Source organism: Gasterosteus aculeatus, chromosome 21 (assembly GCF_964276395.1).
Source record: "Gasterosteus aculeatus chromosome 21, fGasAcu3.hap1.1, whole genome shotgun sequence".
NCBI lineage: Eukaryota > Metazoa > Chordata > Actinopteri > Perciformes > Gasterosteidae > Gasterosteus > Gasterosteus aculeatus.
The window spans coordinates 2,996,533-3,019,933 of NC_135708.1; the positions used below are offsets into that span (position 1 = coordinate 2,996,533).

At 44.2% G+C, this 23,401-nt stretch overlaps 1 protein-coding gene, 1 long non-coding RNA gene and 1 pseudogene across 3 annotated transcripts in view; 1 reads left to right on the top strand and 2 right to left on the bottom strand.

Annotated features, from left to right (window-relative positions):
• LOC120814248 (dual specificity calcium/calmodulin-dependent 3',5'-cyclic nucleotide phosphodiesterase 1A-like) overlaps positions 1–23,401 on the bottom strand; it is a 609,273-nt pseudogene that overhangs the window by 188,479 nt on the left and 397,393 nt on the right. The window lies entirely within an intron of this gene.
• On the bottom strand, positions 584–3,393 carry LOC144390409 (uncharacterized). The gene is made up of 2 exons (XR_013454447.1): positions 2,624–3,393; positions 584–1,659 (listed from the first exon to the last, which is right to left on the bottom strand). It is a non-coding gene; the product is annotated as an uncharacterized LOC144390409 (long non-coding RNA).
• LOC144390238 (uncharacterized) overlaps positions 12,177–23,401 on the top strand; it is a 93,686-nt gene continuing 82,461 nt past the window's right edge. Inside the window, exons 1-7 of the mRNA XM_078096684.1 lie at positions 12,177–12,310; positions 14,058–14,171; positions 15,668–15,746; positions 15,900–16,110; positions 16,266–18,066; positions 18,157–18,330; positions 19,031–19,204. Coding sequence (XP_077952810.1) covers positions 12,243–12,310; positions 14,058–14,171; positions 15,668–15,746; positions 15,900–16,110; positions 16,266–18,066; positions 18,157–18,330; positions 19,031–19,204 — 2,621 coding nt within the window. The 5' untranslated portion in view covers positions 12,177–12,242. The remainder of the gene's footprint in view (positions 12,311–14,057; positions 14,172–15,667; positions 15,747–15,899; positions 16,111–16,265; positions 18,067–18,156; positions 18,331–19,030; positions 19,205–23,401) is intronic.

Below are 23,401 nucleotides of genomic sequence, written 5' to 3' on the forward strand. Positions count from 1 at the left end.
CTAGCGTTGTCCGCCCACCCAGCTCCAGCCCTCAAATTGTTCTAATGGATTTTCTTTTGATTTGAATTAAACTGGACTGATTTTAAAAGTATTTAAAATAAAGTTGTACTTGTTCTAAAACCGTGAACTGCGTCTCCTGCCTAATAAGAGTAAACTTACCTGTGGGCCTTGTACTGTCCAGGTTATTTCTCGGGGTGAAATTCCGGGTGGAGTTGTTGGTTTTTCTTTATTTAGTTGCATTCCCCTTTTTCACCCTATCCTCGCCACAGGACAAGGCACACCGGCATCCAATCCTTCTAATCATCCTCCTCCATATAAGCCTGGGCGTCTCATCACTTCGACGCCAGATTATTCCGTCCGCTACGGTAGCAAGGGATTAGCAGGATACTCGACCTCGTTGTCTTTTTGGATGTACACTAACCTTGTTGCTTCCTTCACTCAGAACTCTCGTGTGCCCCCTCGCTCGGCTCTTCATCCTCCCCGTTGCCAGGATCCACCAGCCAGCCAATAAACTGTTCGTATACCCTACTACAAACCACTGTCTGCTTTGGGGTCCAAACCTTCACTTCAACGTAACTATTTATTGGTGAATAGTTTACTGACTGCTCGATAGTGTATTATTTTGATCACTTTGTTTAAGGTAAAAAGGTTTTCAGGCAAGTTTGATTTTGCAAGAGGATTCAGAGGTTTTGTAAATAGTGCTTGAAGATGAGGTTTTGAGAAAAAGGGTGTAGTTTCAAGAAGTCTTAGTAATCAAAACTGTCATTTACAAATATTACAGGGTACATAATTTACGTTTCAAAAACACAAATACTATTTGTAAAATGTATTTTGATATATAATAAAAAATAATGAATAAATACTTTTTTTTTTCCTCGCTCAAGGTGGCCCTTTATCTACCAGCTGCCACTGGTTGTTGTTGTATCCAATGTCCTGCTGGGAAGCACAAGGTTGGTGGTACGATTCCAGGCTGCCCCATGTTCCATGTCGAAGTGTCCCTGAGCAAGACACCTAACCCCTAATTGCTCCCCAGGCAAAAATGTGAAAAAGCCATGGGTTTAAAGTGTAATGTAAGTCGCTATGGATAAAAGCGTCTGCTAAATGTAATGTAATGTAATACAGCAAATGAAATACAGAAAAAATCATTCCTAGGCATCATCTCTTCGCCTAGCTGGATCGGGCCGTCTCTCTTCGTCCACATCGCAGGCTACGTTCTCTCTCGCCAGACAGCGAGGGAAGAATCTTCTTGAATGGCGAATCCATCCTTGCACTGACCCTGCATCAGTCTGGTTGCACGCCTCCTCCATGGCTTGAATGAGGGGTATCCTGACATGGGGCTGGAGATCGTAAACCTTCCACCACCATGCAGAGAGAAACTCCTCAATGGGGTTAAGGAAGGGAGAGTATGGTGGAAGGTACGGAACTGAAAATGATGGGTGCTGTTGAAACTAGTTTTGGACCAGAGCAGATTGGTGAAAAGATACATGGTCCCCGATGACAACGTATCTCATCTGCTCTGCCTCTATCTGGTCTTCTGGTGTGACAATGCCATGTGACCGATGAGGTTTCTCCCTCTTCTTCTAACCTTTGTCAGGTTAAACTCAGCCTCATCTAAGAGTATGAATTCATGCCGGATTGCATCAGCACCCATTTGCAAAACTGAAAAAAACAGAACACAGCACATTGTAGTTTACAGTAGGCCTCTGTAATGCGTATAGGCCTGTTGATGTATCAATGTACATGGAGGTTTAGTGTGAAGTGCCTTTGCACTTTACATATACAGTCAATACTGTAGTACAGCGGTTCCCAAACTGAAGAATGCCGCGGCCCAATTTGAAATCTGAAAATCTTTTGCGTCCCACTCAAACCTTTAATCACAACTCTGATCAAAACATAATGATTAATTGACCTTAAGAATTTAACCAAAATGAAACATCCGCGAGATATTTGCTCGCTTGCGAAACGTGAAAAAAGAATCTCTGCTCGCGCTCGAAGGAGTTTTCTACGCGCTCGCTGTTGTTCTTTCTGACAGGTGGAGACGGTGCATTCAGGGTCCGATCGATGCCGTGAGGTGCGTCCGCTCCCGCCGCCCCCCTCCCCATCCACGCCTTAAATCTCCGGCTGCTTTTAGAATAACTTATTTCCCCGTTAAGATGGTTCAGCTACTGTAGAGAAAAGGGCGCCGTCTCTCGCTCTTTAATCTCATAAAGTGCTCGGCGAGAACGACAGCTTTGTTTCTCCGACGCGCCCTGAAAGCAGCTCCATATCTCACGCGCTTGAGCGCCGCTCAGCATCTCGCCGTCGTAGACGAGCTTTGGCGTGTTTGGCAGAGCGCCTTGAGCGCCGTGTACAACCAGTATTGATCAACCCATTAATCCATTGATCCATATATATAAGGCGCTCCGGATTATAAGGCACTGTCGTTGTGTGAGGAAATTAAAGCCTTTTAAGTGCTCCTTGGAGTGCGGACAATGCGGTATATTGACTTTAATACCACAAGAGGGCGCCGCGTTTGTTGAACAACGACAGGCGGACATTGTACAATGGGTACAAACAATACTGATGTAGTGCCTATAGGCTGCATTTTACTGCACTGTAGACAGTAGAGAAAAGTGATTCTCACCTGTGCTCTTGGCGAAATGTCCGTATTACTGATGTTGGACAGTTTATCGGCTGAGGTTGAGCTGAACTCTCTGTCCAGCCTCTCAATGTCGCCCGAGTTTGATCAGTGTGTTCACATTTGTGGCGTTTTTTAAGGCAGTGTCTAAAAAAGGCAATTAAGTGACCTAATCTAAAATGTCTGTGTCTAATGTAGAAAAGTGTGTTGAGGGATACGGGACACACGGAAACACTGTGTAGTATTTTGCAAATAGTGTGAGTCTGAGAATGTGCTTATAGTTGTGCAGGTCTGGGCTTGTGTTTTGCTCCTTGAGTGTCAGGTTTCACTAACTGTGTTATTTGACATTTTTGTGTCCAAGCAGTGGTAAGAAAACAGGGGTGAACATTTTAGGACAATAGGACAAAATTTTAGACTTTTAGATATTTTTTTTCCAATTGAACTTCTGAGACTGAGATCTTTGAGCTTTTTATATTAGGGGCCATTATGTGTTGTTGTTGGCAAAGTATATTTTGTTTGTTAGACTGTAATTTATTGCAGGCAATTGTATAAACAGATGAACATACCGGTTGAACGTGCTCCTATTGATGGTGGTCTGTCTTCGTGGTCTGGTGAGAACTGTCTGGTGCTCCCCTACCTGTCCCTCGCTTCCTGTCACCTACGTCCCTTATGTACACCCAGGTGCACCTAATCACCGCCACCTAGTGTCCAAAGTGTCAATATAAATACAGTCTAACAAACAAAATATACTTTGCCAACAACAACACATAATGGCCCCTACAAGCTGCTTGGACACGTTTGATGTGTGGAATCGGCCATTTGTTGCAGTATTGGTCGTCTAATTGTGTTCTAAATAAACCTGTCGTGTTAAGCGTTATTCGGGTGGACGTTTCTTGTCAGACGATTGAACTGTTTACCAGTCTGAGTGTTGTTGTGTTCAAAAATGAAGAAACGCCGGACGGACAGAGGTCATCGCTGTTTAAAAGGTTAAATCAAATGTATTTAATAAAGGAGATGGCGTTGTGGTAAAAAAACATCTCAGCTGAGGAGCCGCTGGTCTCAGCAACCAACAGGCCCCAGGTCAGTCCTTTGACCATCCCTAGTGCCCGTCTGTCGCCTCCACCAGCGAACTCCAGAACAATGGTTCCTACAGGTATTTATAACAATGCTTAAAGGTGTGAAAGTCAGTGTCCACACCTCTGGGAGTCTTCTGGTGTAAGAATACGTGTTCAAGATTTGGAGCCTGGTCGGGGTTATCAAAAATTCAGACGAAACGACTTCTCTGGTTCTGGGAAATTTATTTGTCAGATCACAGGTCAAGTATCAGCGCTGCGTTTGCAAAGGCAGGAGCAGTTCAGGCAGCACACAGGCCGGAAGAACAACTAACTAACATCAGCAAGAACATCATGTTTTATAACCCTTGAAAGACAGAGAAGGAAATATTTCTATTGGCCCTAAACTGGCGTAGAGGAGGACCTTCCACCTCCCGCATCTAAGATCCGGTCACATCCAATGTCCAGACTCCTGACTTAACGTAAACATCGTAAACAGAGTGTGTATGTTGAATAGTGTTAGTGTGTCCCTAACCCCCCTTTGGCTGGTAAATCTTCTAGTTGACCCGCAGACCTTACATTCCTCAGCCAGGACATGAACTGACTCCCCATCCTGTCGGACTCGTGTCTGCCTGCTTGGCACATCCTGCTGTGCGCTTTACCTAACTCTTAAATCAAGACAAGACAGACCCCCAACTAAGACCATGAAAATAACTTTTGATTATCACTGGTGAGTTCAATGTAACTCAGATTTTGAATGACCCTTAGTCAATATCAGTTGTTGTGCAAGTATTACATGCATGCATTCCAGTTGATTACATTAAATCAAATACAATCATAACTGCATTGGTATTATTCTATTACAGTTGCAGAATTACAGTGGTTTTACAATATTGTCATTACTTTATTGATTACACAGTTTCAGAATCATGGCTGTATTCTGGTGTACACTATATGCATTTTATTCATTTCATGAACCGGACCGTCAATTTGTTTCTAATATCCTAAAGTATGTTTACCATTAAGCCCACCTGACGCCCGAGTTTGATCGGTGTGTTCACATTTGTGGCGTTTTTTAAGGCAGTGTCTAAAAAAGGCAATTAAGTGACATAATCTAAAATGTCTGTGTCTAATGTAGAAAAGTGTGTTGAGGGATACGGGACACAGGGAAACACTGTGTAGTATTTTGCAAATAGTGTGAGTCTGAGAATGTGCTTATAGTTGTGCAGGTCTGGGCTTGTGTTTTGCTCCTTGAGTGTCAAGTTTCACTAACTGTGTTATTTGACATTTTTGTGTCAAAGCAGTCGTAAGAAAACAGGGGTGGACATTTTAGGACAAAACCCCTTTTAGATATTTTTTTTCCAATTGAACTTCTGAGACAGCTCTTTAAGTTTTTTATATGATATATTATTATTACATATTAGCTGCTTGGACACGTTTGATGTGTGGAATCGGCCATTTGTTGCAGTGTTGGTCGTCTAATTGTGTTCTAAATAAACCTGTCGTGTTAAGCGTAATTCGGGTGGACGTTTCTTGTCAGACGATTGAACTATTTACCAGTCTGAGTCTCCTCATGGAATATTCCCCTTTATTGTGTATATTCTGCACTGTCTCTAAGCGACAGCTGCAGGGGGGTTACACGGACTGCAGAACTGGACCAGTACTCGGGCTGCGACGGATGACGTTTGCTTCCACACTAGAAGGTCTATTGAGAAGGGCGAGTGGACTCCAGGGCGGATGTGGCGGACGGACGCTGGATCCGTCCTGAAGCCCACTGCTGTCTGGCTGCTGTGAGAGCTCTGTGACTCTGGGCTTCACGTGGTGGAGCAGTGAGAAGTAAGGATGAGCCCTGTACTAGTGCTGTTACCTCCGACCCTCCTGCTTCGAAGCTTGTGTCGAAATATGAACCAGTGCAGGCGAAGCAAACGTATCGGTGCTCGGTTCGTTCGCTGCTGATCACGTGATCAGTGACGTCCGAAGCTTCGGTCCTGTGTCACGTGACCGATTCGATTTGATTCAATGGGCTGGAAACAGGGTTCGGGCTTGTCGGTTTGATACAGTCAAAGTCAGTGTTGCTGTAGTAGTAGTACTAGTTGTAGTAGTACTAGTTGTAGTAGTAGTACTAGTAGTAGTCGTAGCAAAGAGCAAATTTGATGGCCGCCACGTGTGGAGGTTCGACTGCGTTGGCCGGCAACGCGGACGAGACATCTAGCCTTTATATACATATCTATGGAACTACAGAAGAGGAGTTTGCTGGACAACACGAGCAGAGCTACTGAGCCACGTTACCACGTAGGAGTATTAACAAGGTGCCACTGGAGAGGTGAACAGCCCGGCTCTAAATACTGCAGGGGTGGATCATGGAATGTGGATCAGCTGTGTAGGAATGGAGCAGGATGAACGGCCACGCCTCCTCACCTGCTTCCTCTAGGCACGCCCCTTTTCTCTTCTGGTTGATGCTTCAGCAAAACCAGAGCTACAAGACAAAGAGTCACAAGGTCAGTTGGTAGTTTAACTGTTATCCTGCATTAGAATTAGGTCACATTACAATATTCTCTTGGCGTTTTGAGAGGGAGAACCAATCCAGCCCAGTCTGCTCATTGCTGAATGCTCACTTCCTATAGTTTGGATTCCTCCACTATTGCTGTAGTCGGTAAAGTGTATTTCCCTCGTTGTTTTTCCTTATACTCCGTGTGATGCTCGGTATCTGACAGTAAAACCCTTGAGGACCTCGAGATGTCAAAGGCACCTCTGCTTGACTTGACTTTCACTGCCTCTCACCTCAAAGAATAAAGTTTGGATGAGGAGGATCAGGTGAACATGCATTGTGGTTGAAGTACTACTTCAAATCCAGTAAAAGCACATGCACTTCCTGGTGTGGACTTCGCGTTGCAGCAGACCAAAGTCTGCAGACTGAGTTGTGTGAGTCACCTTAGCTACAGCTGTGCTGTGTGTAGGTGAAGCGAACCCGGACATTGTCTCCAAGTACTTTGTGTAACTCGTCTCCAATGAGACCAACAAGCCCATTTCTGATTAATCACATTTTACAGATGTTTTCAAGCACTAACTTAATTCTCATCCTCCTGCCTATAGAGCAGTGATGAGTATTGATTTCTGAAGTTCTTGGAACAGGAAGTTGTATTTCTGTGACTGAATCGTTTCTCTGCCGTAATAACTCAGGATGTTCCACTTTATTGAGTTCATCAGCAACCAACCGTAGCAGTGATCGACCATAGCACTGTTAAAACTGGCACTGCTGTTAATTAATATCTACTAAATAAAGAATAGTAACCGTCAATAATAATAATAAAAAAGACTAAGTACAGTTTTGAATTACATTGAGCTGAATTTAATAAATGTTGTTTATTTATTAATTACATGTTACTTAAATTTGCTTCAATAAAATTGGCTGTGAATCACTGAGTAGTTTTTAATTATATTTTATGAGTAAAGTTTAATATGCAGGAAAATGATGACTTTTACTCATTTAGAGTACGTCGTTTTCAATTGCCGATTCACTCAGGAGGCACCGCAGGTACTGATTCAGGCTCTTGTCGTCTCCTCCTGGACTACTGTAACTCTCTCCTGCAGGTCTCCTGCTACCACCATTCCACCTCTGCAGCTCATCCACAATGCAGCAGCTCCACTGCTCTTTAACCTTCCTAAGTCCTCTAAACATGGTGCTCACGTACCGTGCTGTGAATGGATGGGGTCCAGCTTACATCCAGGACCTGGTCCAACCCGACATCCCGACCCGCACTCTCCGCATGTGATAAACTGCTTGTTCCTCCTCACTGAGAGCAAAACACTCCACTAGATCTCCACTCTTTGCTGTCCTGCTCCTAAATGGTGGAAGGAGGTCTCTGAAGACATCAGGACCACAGAGAACCTTCACATCTTCAGACTAAAGACACACCTCTTCAGACTCTACCTCCACTAACACACTAACTGTAGCACTTACATTGGACTTATAATGGTTCTTATCTACAGCAAGTTGTAAAGCGGCTTATTAGCGTCAGCTAATTGACATGTGATGTAATGGAGGTGTGAAGGTGTGGACTCTGCTATGAATCAGGCTGAGGACCCAGAGGACCGAGTCCCTCCCTCTGAAGCCCCTCTGTGTGGGGAACATGACAGCCAGACCAAAGCTCAGAGGTGAGAGGACCATCTCCAGCTGTCCTCCACTCGTCTCCATGTCCCAACGTCTCTGACTCACTGACTCTGCTTCTACATGTGTGACCAGGACCCATCAGAGACCAGGACCTGGACCTGGACCCAGCTGTGTGTCCATGAAGAGTGATCGGTCTAAAGGTCGACTGACTTCAAAGATGGACGTGGTTCTTATGAGCCTCACTAAGCTCTTGAAGAGAAGAACCAGATGAAGAACATGATGATTGGTTGTATTGTAACATTAAGTGAATATGGATTGATGTCAGTGAGGGATTTCACATTCATTTGTGGTGTGAAAACATGGCAGGTCTCCCTGCTCGATGTCGCACCGTCTCATTCATTCACTTGGCTCATGACGTCCACCTGAATGTTCCTCTTTGGCTAAAAAGTGACCTAAATCGCTTGAGACAGGTAACATCACATTATGGCTCAATTCAGTGCACCTCGTGACTCACTCTCCACCAATCAGAGCGCTTGATTTCACCCGTATTATAAAAGAATATACGATACGGGACATGAAACATAACCAGTAGACCAAGTGCAAGCAGCCAGTTGATGGTGAATTTATGCTACTTTGTTGAATTCATATGTTTGTGAATGTGACTTTGAAAGAGTCAGAGCCTCCAGCCACCAACCTCACCGCACGTCACTGCCAGCAGCTCTGTGAAAGGTCCAACGTCTAGTTTCAGAAGATCTAAGGAGACTTCTACAGGTCAGAGGACCGTCTGAAGAGCTTTGCAGTACTTTCATTAGATCTTGTATTTCCGATGCAGAGGTCTGCAGACGTTGTTTTTTTGACCCACAGTAAGAAGTAAAAACAGATGAAACTGATGACTAACTGTCACTCAACTAATAAACTGTCCATCGACCGTCTTCAGCATCTGGTTTTCATGATGATCAATGACAGAAGCTGGAGGAATTACAGTTTGTGTTCTACATTCAGTCACATCTTACTGTGTGCAAGCAGGCTGCTTTACTGGCTGTTCTTACCCACAATCCTTTGCACAGCAGGTATATGAGCCAGAGGGTTCAAGGTGCCATGTGATGAGGAAGTAGAACACTGCATGTAACAACATGTCCTTTGTGATTTGGCAGGCGGCTTCAGACTGATACGTGGGGAAGTTGTTCCGCCCCAACAGGTTCAACCTGATCATCAAAGTGGAGAGAAGAATAAAAACACTCTCAGCTCAGACTCTGTTGTCTTAGTGGAGGTTTTTATTCAATATAAACTCTTCACTACATTTGTTACAAAGGTTTCTGCTTCATCACGTGTTCCCTACTAGTCTACATGTAGAAGAAGACCAGGTGACAAAGAGGGGCGTGCACGGGTCCTCTGAACCATCTGGTACAACAACAGCATCCAGTCTGTTGTCAAAGCAACTCGTTACAAGGTGGAAGGATCGTTCCACAGATGCTGGTTTTGATCCTGAAAGACTCTTGTTGAGCCGTGAGGAGGATTCTGTTCACGAGGACCTTTGACCCTGTTAACAGCTCAGACTGAGACTCAGTAAACCAGTCAGACTTTGGACTTGACGTGAGGACACACCCTCTGTGATAGAAGATAAGAAGCTGATAAGAAGTCACTTCACTCCGTCTGATGGAAGCTGAAGTGAAGCACGGAGCTCCTTTTCTACACGGACCTGCTGAGGACAGAAGAGAGCTGCTCACTGAGGAAGTTCATGTCTACGAGCTCAGTAAGTGCAGCTATGATTGGTTGAATGACATCATTGATGGTCGTGAAGGTGTGATTGTTTAAAGCTGGGAAACAAGATGGCGCCTGTGTGAGCAGGCAGAGAGAAGCTGCTGTTAGTCTGAATGATGACGCTGTGATGAAGAAGAGGAGCTCAGTCTGATCTGGGGTCTGTGAGGACTGTTACTGATGAGGAGGAGAAGGTAGCAGACGGAGGGGCACTAGGACCCAGCAGGGACCACAGAGCTCACCTGGGCCTTTGTTCCTGAAACACACCTGAGAGACGCTCTGTTTGTCTCACCTGCTGCTTCAGTCCTTTAAGTCCACAAAGCTTCATGTTCATTTCTTCATCTGCTTTAAACACATTTAGTCACTTTTTAGTGTTTGACTGTGTTTGTTTTCTTTAGTCTTCAGTTTTTCTCTCATTGATCAGCAGGTTGTAGTCGACCTTTTACTAACTGATCACATGGTGAAGTGAAGCATCCCATCAGGAGAAAGCTTCCCTATGTTACCATGGTAACCACAGTGTTTCCATCAGGACAGCTACAGGTCACCTTACTGGTCTGTGTTTTACTGACTTCTGGACTCTGAAGAGGAGAAACAGCACAGCTCCATCTGCTGGAAGAAGAGTGATAACATTCATCTTGTAAAACACTACATTTATAGGATGAGCATTTTAACAGAGTTTAAAAAGGTAAAAGGAAGTTTGTCTTTCTCCAGAAGTCTAAACTTGAACAGACAACAAACTGAAACGCAGAAGCATAAACTAGGCTTAAGTGTGCGTGTTTATATTTTAATACTAAGCAGAACTGTCGGGAGGCGGATCAAAGTCAGGGAGGGTGCAGAGGCAGATGGAGCAGAACATACAGATGCAATAGTCTTCTGGTCAGCGAGAGGTTTCATCTTTTTCTTAGGTGGCATTTTTGCCTTCTACTTTTCCTGCTGGAGGAAAAACGGGATCACGTGGGAAGCGGCATGTATGCGCAGACGGCGTGTGCGCATAACAAAATGGCGGCCGCCGTTCAGAGTGTTGTTCGTTGCCACACAGCCACCACCGGAATATGTTTTATTTATTCCACTACACACGTTAAAACATCACCGACCTGAGTAAACACCGCATAGAGCAGTTGAAACGTGAATTCATTTACTACTGAGAAGTTTGTATCTTTATTGTTGAAATGGAATCTGCGGTTACTGGCTAGTTGTTGTTGTAGCGGCTAAACTAGCACGTCGCGGTACTCAAGGGGATCATGTCTGCGCAGAGTTAATGCGCAAAGGCTTGAAGCGGCGCTTGTCAGGTCCGCTGACAGGTTTCTTTCTGCTAGTTACGGTGATTTTTATGGAAGTCCATTTCCGCCACAAAAAAAAAGAAAGTCGAAATTATGACTTGAGATGTGCGCATGCGCAGGCTCCTTCGTTGTTTGGTACATTGACTTTATAAACCCTCTTGGCGACTTCTGGTCAAAAGCGACCAGCGACCTTATCTGGTTTTATTGGAGACTTCTGTGGTGTCTGACGTGGCGTGACGTCACTGAAGCAGGAACCTGGCGGCTCGCAGCAGTCCAGCTGCAGTCAGAGGAGACACACGTCACGTGCAGGCTGAAATCAACGCGCGCATGCGCAAAGCCGCCGCCGATTCTGCAGCGTCTCTCCTCGTTGAGAAATTGCCAATACTGGTTCAATAAAGAGAGAAGAACTTTTCAATCGTTACTAATCACGATAACTACGTAATAAATACCACCCGGAACGTATTTTATCTCCCTAGAAGTTCGATTTATTTCGGACTCGGAAATACGGAAGATAATTTAGACTCCGCTAAAAGTCGGACGTCCCTGTTTGTTACGAGAGAGGAGTGAGCGGGTATCGAACGTACGACGTTTACACTTCGCTAAAGTCGGAAATATATTCACACATTCACACTTCCTGGTTTAATAGCTGCTCAGTGAGACGTTGTTGAACTCTGTGTGACCGTATATATATATATATATATATATATATATATATATATATATATATATATATATATATATAAAGGTCTATAATAGAAATATTACTAATATAAAATATGTTGTATGGTTTGAGTATAAACAACCTTTTGTTTGGTTTTACAGGACTGATCTTTGCGCCACACTTTTGGTTCCCTTCCACCTGTACTTACTTATAATATTGATATTATAAAACTATACATATCTCGTGTTGTCATTCTGCATGCTGAGTTTTAGTAGCCTATATAGTGATTTTACATAAATAACGTCCTGATGGACCGCTGCCTCCTGCCAAAGGAAAGCGCTTAAAAGAAACACGACATTTATAGGATGAGAATTTAAAATGACGTCTCTTGACACGTTGTCTCAAGACAACAACACAAAGTGTCCCATGAGAGTTTTAGTGTTGAGGTGAATGAGCTCTGTGTGTTTGTCCTGATGAAGATAATAACGTGTGAGCTCTGCCAGCAGGTTGGTGTGAAGGTGTGAAGGTGTGGACTCTGCTATGAATCAGGCTGAGGACCCAGAGGACGGAGTCCCTCCCTCTGAAGCCCCTCTGTGTGGGGAACATGACAGCCAGACCAAAGCTCAGAGGTGAGAGGACCATCTCCAACTGTCCTCCACTCGTCTCCATGTCCCAACGTCTCTGACTCACTGACTCTGCTTCTACATGTGTGACCAGGACCCATCAGAGACCAGGACCTGGACCTGGACCCAGCTGTGTGTCCATGAAGAGTAACCGGTCTATGGGGCTTCCTCTCGTCTTCAAAGATGTTGGTCCCTCTGTTGATGCAAGGTGAGGGTCTCAGGCTGATGATGAGGGTCCTTCCTCAATACCTGAGACGGAGAGAACGGACTCACAGGTACAAGAGAACGTTCATTTCCACATGTGGAACAGCAGCTGAGTTGTTTATTGATTGGACAGCAAGTCTGATCTGATAACTGAGATATTTGAGCCAATTGTATGTCTGATTGTGTGTGTGTATATATATATTAGATGTATATATATATATATATAGATGTATATATATATATATATGTGTGTGTCCAATCGAACATCTTCCTAATGATGAAGAGGAGCAGCTGCAGTTTGTGGTGCTGCTGAACGTTACTGGATCACTCTGACAGGTGTAGATCTAATATATTATTGGATGGAAGAAACCCATCAAAACGTTACTGAGGTAAACATTTAATTGAGGGATGATGTATCACATCACACTGCATCAGCTTTATAAATGTTTCATAAAGTACAGAGACGGTTTGAGCAACAACAATCAATCAATTAATGTTCTTTTAGTTAATATAACCTACAGTTCAAACACGAAGAGGGTGATAATCAGTGTCCTCGTCCAGTTAAATGCACAAACACACAACTGTAAATGAATGTAAGTTTTATTTAAATTGTAGCTGAACCTCATATGTGTGTCCACATCAATAGTGATTAACCTCATAGTATTTAATGTCTATGATACAGTGATCAATGAGGCTGCAGTAAGATGGGGGACATCATTAGTGATTAACCTCAGGGGAACACTTACACGGTCAAACACGGAAACAACTAGAAACATTTTCACTTCATTGCATGTAGATGACCACACGTGAAAGATCTTACGGAGAAATACTCAATAATTCATATTTGTAAAAAATGCGTTTATTATTATTACAGCTCAGAGTCCCTTTGAATGCACAATAATAGACAATAACAAGCTGCATACAGACAAGATGTTAAAGTTTAATTTAAACAGATATGAATCTAAACTCTGATCTCAAAGAGACGAAACGTTACTGGTGAACGAACATCAATCTGACAACAGATTAAACGTTATGAACACGCAGCCTAGTTATAGTCTATATCTCATGTGTATATATACATATATACTGTATGTGTATAAGCTGAATTATAGTATAGTTTCATCTCATGTATAACTTGAATACCAGCGGGTCATTTCAAGAAGACTCCCCGAGAACAGGCCGCATATTGAGAAAGAGCCCAGATGTTTCTATCCGACTTTCTGTTGGACAGACTCTGACTCTTTATGTGTGACCCAGGATCCATCAGAGACCAGGACCTGGACCTGGACCTGGACCCAGCTGTGTGTCCATGAAGAGGAACCGGTCTATGGATCATCCTGTAGCCTTCAAAGACATTGGTCCCTCTGTTGATGCAAGGTGAGGGTCTCAGGCTGATGATGAGGTGTTTCTACCAGACTCTCTGGTGGAGGTTCTGGGTTTCTTGCTCCAGGGCCCTTCAGCAGTGTCCAGTGAGGGAGGGAGAGCTCCATGGAGGACTTGGTGAGACCTGTGGAGACTAAACCAAACTGACTGGTGAAGAAAACAGTGAGCTGAAAGACTGAGCTGTTGATTCTCAGTGGGACCAGCAGGACCAGTAGACCTAAACCACTACAGGGAGTCATGTGGTCCACATCAGACCTCACGTCATGGACCTTTACCTTGTTTTGGTCTCTGTGAGGACGGACACCATGTGAGCTGATGCTTCATGATTAGATGATGATGTGATGATGTAATCTCAGTGTTTCTTTCAGGTCACATCAGCAGAGAGGAAAGTCTCCTGAACCCAGATGTGTGTCCATGAAGAGTGATCGGTCTAAAGGTCGTCTGATTAACTTCAAAGATGGACGCCGTTCTTATGACCCAGAGTAAGTTCTTAAACAGATGAAGAACTGTTCTGATCCTCAGTCATGAATTACATAAATGTTTGTTCATTGTTTAAAGTGTTGTTTCCATGACGATCCATCATGACAGAACTCATTATCTTCATCTAACTGGTCTGTGTGTGTTTTTGTGTGAATCATTAACTGTAAACATCCTCAGATGTAAACACAATGTGAGCTAGTTCCTCCACATCAGGATCAGCAGAGGTCACATCTGGTTATATAACAAAGGTGGTAATATGTTCTGCAATAATATCGGCATGTTATTAAATTCATCCTCTAAACACAGCTGTTGCTTGTCAGATGCAATCAGACGGACGGTAATAAAACGCCATGATGCCGTCACAATGCGTAATGACGCTGATCTCGCGCTCTTAGAAGACGTGGCACATGGAAGGATTGGCGCTGTAGTGCAGCGCACCATCGGCCTGTTTAAGGGCAGATGGCGCTGCCTCGACTGCACTGGAGGGAGGTTGTTGTTTACTCCTGAAAAGGTGTGAAACATCGTGCTGCATGTGCTGTGCTACATAATGTGGCACAGCTTCCAAACGTGCCTCGACCCCCTGACGCCGATGTTGGCCCAGACCCTGTCCCCGATCCCCAATTACTGCCGCCAGTCTCTCATCAGGAGGGGACAGCTCCGGTGTCCCTTTCCCCCCCGTGGAGACACACTTTGGCGATGGCGCGCTAAACGCCTTTTTGCATCCACTTTGATGTCAGACCAGTTTTTCTTTATTTGGGTCCGAGGTCGTGAGGCTGCAGCGTTGCTCTGCAACCTTTTGCCCCTCAGGTGCCTTGTTGGCATCAGTGATGTCCACACTGTGTCCTCCAAAGAGCATCTTACTTCTCCTTCCCACCTCCCAATGATCATTTCCACTTCACACTGAGTGAAGTTACGTTTCTTCGTTTTCCTCTCAGTGTCATGATTTCGCAATCGATGAATATTAATTTGTGGGCGTTCCACAGACTATATATGGGCAACTATGGGCGTGACATGAAGCCGCAAAAGCTGCGCTGCATTTAGAAGTGATTGGGATTTATTAAGGGAAAACTGCGTAGGACGTTTTATAAGTCTGAATGTTTCTGTGCGTCCGCACGTCCTACGTTTCATCCGTACGCCACTTCTGGAGCAACTCCTACGCAAGCTTTTATAAATGAGGCCCCTGGTCCCCCTGGTCTAACACATGCGCTCACTCATAGAGTGCGACCCCCAGTGGACTGATTAGGAATAGCAGCTACTTTTATAGAAAAGCAATTTGTGTCTTTGTGTAATTCTCACAATAGTAAAGTCATCCAGCGGGCTGCACTGGACCCCCCAGCAGACCAGATTTGGCCCTCGGGCCTTAAGTTAGACACCCATCATCTAACTGGTCTGTGTGTGTTTAAGTGTGAATCATTGACTGTAAACATCGTTTACTAATGTTGTATTGGTGTTGATGGTCCAAACACCATGTGAGCTGATGGTTCATGTTCCTCCACAGAGAGGACCAGGAGAGCTCAGAGGTTCCCACAGGTCCGTCTGCCCAGCAGCATCAAACACACCTGGACTCCATCTTCATGGTGTGTACATGAACAACTACTTTAACATCTCTCAGTTCACCATCATCTCCATACTGCACTTTGTAGACCAGTAGATTGTCCGTCTGTCCAACATGGACCTGATGGTTGCTTCCATGTTCTAGTTGGTGTCATTCATAGAATGTTCTGTTCCAGCTGCTGGAGGAGAACATCCTCACTTTTGTGAAGAACGAGCTGAAGAAGATCCAGAAGTTTATGAGTTCAGATTACCCAGAATGCGTAGAGAAAGAGCATGAGGAGGTGCTGGATGAAGAACAGAGGAGGTTCAGTGAGGCATTTGTGAAGATCTCAGTGCACTTCCTGAGGAGAATGAAGCAGGAGGAGCTGGCTGAGCGTCTGCAGAGCAGTAAGAGGATTTCTCTACAGACTTACCATGCTGATAAATGAGACCTTCACTAATGTCTCAAGAGATGGACAGAATATATTCATAGTCCTTCTGAGGAAAGGACATTTTTAAATCTATTCTGTGACTCATTGATCTTCTTTGTTGTCTTCATTCAGGACTTCTTGCTGCAGTTTGTCAGCGTGAACTCAAATCCAACCTGAAGAAGAAGTTCCAGTGTGTGTTTGAGGGGATCGCTAAAGCAGGAAACCCAACCCTTCTGAATGAGATCTACACAGAGCTCTACATCACAGAGGGAGGGACTGCAGAGGTCAATGAAGAACATGAGGTCAGACAGATTGAAACAGCATCCAGGAGACCAGCCAGACCAGAAACAACCATCAGACAAGACGACATCCTTAAAGCCTCAGCTGGAGGAGAGGAACCAATCAGAACAGTGATGACTAAGGGAGTGGCTGGCATTGGGAAAACCATCTTAACACAGAAGTTCACTCTGGACTGGGCTGAAGACAAAGACCACCAGGACATACAGTTCACATTTCCATTCACCTTCAGAGAGCTGAATGTGCTGAGAGAGAAGAAGTTCAGCTTGGTGGGACTTGTTCATCACTTCTTCAGTGAAACCAGAGCAGCAGGAATCTGCAGGTTTGAAGAGTTCCAGGTTGTGTTCATCTTTGACGGTCTGGATGAGTGTCGACTTCCTCTGGACTTCCACAACAATGAGATCCTGACTGATGTCACAGAGTCGGCCTCAGTGGATGTGCTCCTCACAAACCTCATCAGGGGGAAGCTGCTTCCCTCTGCTCGCCTCTGGATCACCACACGACCTGCAGCAGCCAATCAGATCCCTCCTGAGTGTGTTGGCATGGTGACAGAGGTCAGAGGGTTCACTGACCCCCAGAAGGAGGAGTACTTCTGGAAGAGGTTCAGCGATGAGCAGCAGGCAAGCAGGATCATCTCTCACATCAAGAACTCACGAAGCCTCCACATCATGTGCCACATCCCAGTCTTCTGCTGGATCACTGCTACAGTTCAGGAGGAGGTGTTGAAGACCAGAGAGGGAGGAGAGCTGCCCAAGACCCTGACTGAGATGTACATCCACTTCCTGGTGGTTCAGTCCAAAGTGAAGAAGGTCAAGTACGATGGAGGAGCTGAGACGGATCCACACTGGAGTCCAAAAAGCAGGAAGATGATCAAATCTCTGGGAAAACTGGCCTTTGATCAGCTGCAGAAAGGCAACCTGATCTTCTATGAATCCGACCTGACAGAGTGTGGCATCGATATCAGAGCAGCCTCAGTGTACTCAGGAGTGTTCACTCAGATCTTCAGAGAGGAGAGAGGATTGTACCAAGACAAGGTGTTCTCCTTCGTCCATCTAAGTGTTCAGGAGTTTCTGGCTGCTCTTCATGTCCACCTGACCTTCTTCAGCTCTCGTGTCAATCTGCTGTCAGAAGAACAAAAAACCTCCCTGGTGTCTAAAGTCTTTAGAGACAAACCTAAACCAAAGCGTCTCTACCAGAGTGCTGTGGACGAGGCCTTACAGAGTCCTAATGGACACCTGGACTTGTTCCTCCGCTTCCTCCTGGGTCTTTCCCTGGAGACCAATCAGACTCTCCTAAGAGGTCTGCTGACACAGACAGGAAGTCGCTCACAGACCAATCAGGAGACAGTCCAGTACATCAAGAAGAAGATCAGTGAGGATGTGTCTCCAGAGAAAAGCATCAATCTGTTCCACTGTCTGAATGAACTGAATGATGTTTCTCTAGTGGAGGAGATCCAACAGTCCCTTAGATCAGGACGTCTCTCCACAGATAAACTGTCTCCTGCTCAGTGGTCAGCTCTGGTCTTCATCTTACTGTCATCAGAAGATCTGGAGGTGTTTGACCTGAAGAAATACTCTGCTTCAGAGGAGGCTCTTCTGAGGCTGCTGCCAGTGGTCAAAGCCTCCAACAAAGTTCTGTAAGTACAGAGAGAGTTAATTCATACATCAGAACTTAAATATGCTGACATCTTTTATACTTACTGCTTATTCTTCATCCTTCTCTTCAGACTGAGTCGCTGTAACCTCTCAGAGAGAAGCTGTGACACTCTGTCCTCAGTCCTCAGCTCCCAGTCCTCTAGTCTGAAAGAGCTGGATCTGAGTAACAACCACCTGCAGGATTCAGGAGTGAAGCTGCTTTCTGCTGGACTGGAGAGTCCACACTGTGACCTGGAGACTCTCAGGTCAGATTAAGTTAGTTTGTCTTCAATGATGCGTCTAGGGAACTCTGGAACCATAGGATCTAATCTTAGAGACAAAACTTGGGGCTAAAAGTCTTTTTTGTGAAGTAATATCTGTTTTTCCATCACATCACAAGAACCTTGTAGACAAGACATATTTACTACATAGTAGCTTGAAAATAGACCGTCTGAAACACAATGTTCTTTCACGATAAAACATCACATGTTCATCCCGTTGTTCCTGTTATTCAGGCTTTATAATGTCCTGTTTCATACAATGAATGAATGAAAATCAGAGGTGGGAAGAGACTGAAGATTTTAATGTGTGTCTCTACAGTGATGATCTGCTGAGTGATGGTTGATTATTTCTGATTTGATGAAGATTCATTCCACATTTACACTCACTTTGTTCTCTCTTTCTTTCTATGGAAGGAGTCAAAAGGAGGATAGAGAAGCCTAACTTTGAACTAATAAACAACAATAAATATCCCTGCCTCATCCTGATATTAATACCACAGTAATTCCTGTAAACAGTAGAGCACAATAAACCTCCTTGTTCTATGTAGAACAAAAATAATTGTAAACACTTTCACTGAACATGTTTTTTCATGTTCTTACTGATCGTATTTTAGTCCAAACTCATCATCAGAGGATTTAATATGAATACAAATGTTATTTTTCTTGTTTATTGTTGTCTCTTCAGACTGAGTGGCTGTAACCTCTCAGAGAGAAGCTGTGACGCTCTGTCCTCAGTTCTCAGCTCGCAGTCCTCTAGTCTGAGAGAGCTGGAGCTGAGTAACAACCACCTGCAGGATTCAGGAGTGAAGCTGCTTTCTGCTGGATTGAAGAGTCCACACTGTGAACTGGAGACTCTCAGGTCAGGATTCAATTAAAGTCCACTTGGTGTCTTTATTTACATCCATGGTACATTTCTGACCTTCATAAGATTCTTTCTGCTTGCGTGATTTAAATCAAATATGTATTTTCCAACTATTTCCATAAAATGTGTTTATTTTCAATATAATGTAAATATTTGACATTCTAGAGTTAGCAGTAATGTTATCAGGCTGTTGATTTACATTAGTGGGTGTTTAGTTGTGACTGGAAACCAGTCAGTAACCATGTTAATGTGACCCCTCTGTACCTGATAGTATCTCAATACTGCAGTGACCTTCCAGCCCTCACAGCTTCCTCAGATCATGTGACATGTGTCTTATTTTGTGTGTCTGCAGGCTGTCAGGCTGTCTGATCACAGAGGAAGGCTGTGCTTCTCTGGCCTCAGCTCTGAGCTCCAACCCCTCCCATCTGAGAGAGCTGGACCTGAGCTACAATCATCCAGGAGACTCAGGAGTGAAGCTGCTGTCTGCTGGACTGGAGGATCCTCACTGGAGACTGGAGACTCTCAGGTATGAAGAGGCTGCAGCCACAGACCATCAGTCTGGTAGAGGAGGTAGAGCTGGAAACCTTTTCTCTGTCCCACTGTCAGCCTGGTTAATAAGACCCTGACACACCAAGCTGACCTCAAACTACCAGAGACTCATCAAACTGTTTGTGTCCCACATGAGACCATCAACACAGACAGAAGTAGTGAGGAACAGTAGCCAGGATGAGCCTGAACAGGGAGGAAGGTGATGAAAACCTTGTTTCTCTGGAGCTTTGTCTTGTCTCCACGTTATAAGAGAGGACAGTGTCTCCTGACACGTTGACGGCATCATGGTGGGTTGATATGAGTCAACGTGGTCACGCTGCAGGTTTGTGGGCTCTTAACAACTCAAACAACACTTGGATGTTTAGATGCTGGTCCTCTGCCTCCAGTGTGTGTTTGTCCTTTAGTCCAGACATTATTATTAAGAGACAAACAGTCAGAGAAACAGTCTGTTCAAAGCGTCTTGATGGATCATCACAGGAGGAACGTTTGGTGTTTTAAAGGAGTTCAGCTTCACCTGCTTTTGGTGCTTTGCACTGAGAGACGGTTCCCTGGATGATAAGAGTGGACTTGTTGAAGCTACAGGTGACAGTCGGCCACAGACGCTCAGTGAAGAACCAACAGCTGATGGTGGACCTGGAATTAGTATCAACTATATCGTAGAAATGAACAGAACATACCACAAACACCCTATCCAGATAAATGTTGCCATCCTGATGGAGTGAATGTGATTGTGTTTGGATGAGAAGTGTTGGGAGCGGCTAGGGGGTCGTATTAGGTTACTAGCAAATGAGGAACTAACGTATGGACATTAATAGAATTATTAATAATCACTAAGATACTTCTCAGAATGAATAAATAACGGGGCACCACCCTGAGCTAACAGGGACCAATAACCAATACTATAAATTAGGGCTGGGCGAGTCATATCCTGGTATATTTTGGCTGGATATCGATACACGGTATATATCCCGATATTTTCTCCACATTAAAGGGAAGAAAACCTGAACGCAAATGTCAAAGCAAAGTCAAAGCCAAATATGACATGTCATTAGTCGTTTAATTGAAACCAGCAATTTCAGTAAGGAGTTCAAATAAAATCAAATAAATAAAAAAGAATAAATAATAAATTAAACAATAAACAAATGCTCAGCCGTCCAAATAATATGTAAACATAAAGTGTATAACAGGAGTATTCTTTTTGTAAACAAAGCTCCATAAGGTGCACATATAAATAAATATCTTAAAGAAAATGCTATAAAATTGGACAATCTTTCAGAAATAGTGCCTATTTATATATTTGAGAAAAGTCAAATATGAACATTTGACAACTATAACTATAACAAATCCACAGATGCAAACAGTGAACATTACAAAATAATATAAGAAAAACAATAGTAGGGGCAGCAAGAACAAAATAAAGTGCTTAGTTTAAGAACTCAAACATTTCCCCCCTAGTGCCCTCCTTTGTTCAAAGATTTTGTGCGAGAAGCACCAGCCTGTCAACGGTATCCGGCTTCAGAGATGCTCTGTGGCAGGTCACGATATTGCCACTGCAGCTGAAAACCCTTTCAGAGGGTGAACTGGTAGCTGGAACCAAGAGATATTTTTTTGCCAGGCGCCTCAGACCTGGAAAGACAACTTCATGATCCTTCCACCACTTGAGGGGATCAGTGTCACTCTCCACACTTGCTGACTGCAAGTAACTTGACAGTTCATTTTCAATAGCCCCCCTCTTGTTTGGTGCTGCTGTGGTGGTGGGTGTGAGCTGCTTGAAGAAGCTTGCCAGTGTCTTAGCTTTTGGTGCTACTGCTGCATCTCCATCTGCAGGCTCAGGCACAGTGGGCACACGCTGGTAATGCGGTTGATAGCTGCTCTGGTCAGCCAGTAGCGTATCCACCTCCAAGACAGCTCCGTGCTTCAATGCATCGACTTTTTCTCTTGGGATGTAGGTGGCCCTGAACCGTGGATCGACAAATGAAGCCATATCCAATAGGTCAGTGGTGTCTGGGTCAGAAAACTTCCTGTTGAGGTACTCAGCAATGTTGGTCTTGATTGATTTCCAGAGGTCGCTATCACCTTCTTCACATGCCAGGAGACTTTCGTTAAAAAGGTGCAACACAGGTTTCACATATGATAGAGTGACGTACTTCTCAGCTGACGAAGCATCGGTAAAGTCCTGGAGCGGTTTCAGGACCTTTTGGACTGCTTCTAGGACCTCTAAATCCTGCCGGGTAGGGAGAAGGTACCTGGTCTTTTTGTCCTCAGACATGACTTTGGACAGGTCTCTTTCCTGCTCCAGGACTCTCTCTATCATCTGCTGCCTTGATCCCCAGCGTGTGGCAGACTTGGTTATAAGTTGGTGGCTTGGCAGACACATCTGAATCTGGATTCCAGCAAGTTGTCTCCTTTTTTTCCAGCTGTATGAAAAAATGCTGACAATCCTCTTGCACAGAGAAATGGCCCGGGTGAGGCGCTTGTCATTCATGCCATGTCCTATCAGAATCTAAAAAACTATTAACAAATGTTCTCAAGCGAGAAACTCTACTCTGGTTTCACTTTAACACACTCGTACAACAAAGTATTTTCTAAAATCAAGCTTAGAAATATTCTACATTTATTATTATTTCTCGTTTCATAGGTTAAATTTTTTTATCTTACGTTGATGATATCAACAGGCTAACCCAGCATTTTAAAGTCATAATTACGTCACCTACCAGCTGTAACATAAAAGTGGTAAACACATCAATGTATCACTAATTCTTAACCAATAACCTAATAAATATGGTTCGGAAATTACTTTACTTTACTTTTAGCACTTTAGGTTTTGTATTTTATTCATTTTTTTAACAATACATTTTTCAACAGAGACTTGGCCAATACAGCAATATTAAACACAAATATGCACATAAAGAAAAACAAGGAAAAACTAACATTTTAAAATATCTGAATACTTCACTGCACTCACCAATAGCCAAGTGTAGTCTGTGACCGAAGCACTGCATCCTCAGCCACTTGTTCAGCTCAACCGCTTTGACGATGTTGCTTCCGTTGTCGGTAGTTATAGCTACCAAATGCTTTTCTTGGAGTTTCCAGGTTGAAATTGCGTCCTGCGGGGCCTCAGCTATACGCTCACGTGTGATCTTGGGGAAAGTAACTTGTTTGAAGACGCGCTGTTTTCATCTCCCAGTCTTGAATGAAGTGAACTGTCACGCTCATGTAGGGCTCACACGTCCTGCTCCACCACATATCGCTGGTCAATGCAAAATGGGTCACATTAGCGAGCCGGTCAGCAAGGCTCTGCCTGACTTCAGTATACATGTTTGTGAGTTCTTCTCTTGCAGAGTAGTTGCGACTGGGAAGCTCATATCTCGGGTCCATCGTTTTCAGGAGCATCTTGAATCCGACTTGTTCAACAGTTGCAACAGGGACCCTGTCTTTAGCAATGTGATAGGACACCGCTTTCGTTATAGTGCACCACTTGTCACTTTTCTTTTCATAAGGCACACTGCGGAAAATGAGGTTTGCAGCGAGCTTTGTTTCGGGGCTGGAGCTTGTTCGGGTCGTTTCTGGCATGCGGCTTCTGTAGCGCGCAGTTTCACACACTCTTCGTATTGCAGTTTGTTTTAGGTGGTGAAAAAGATTTGA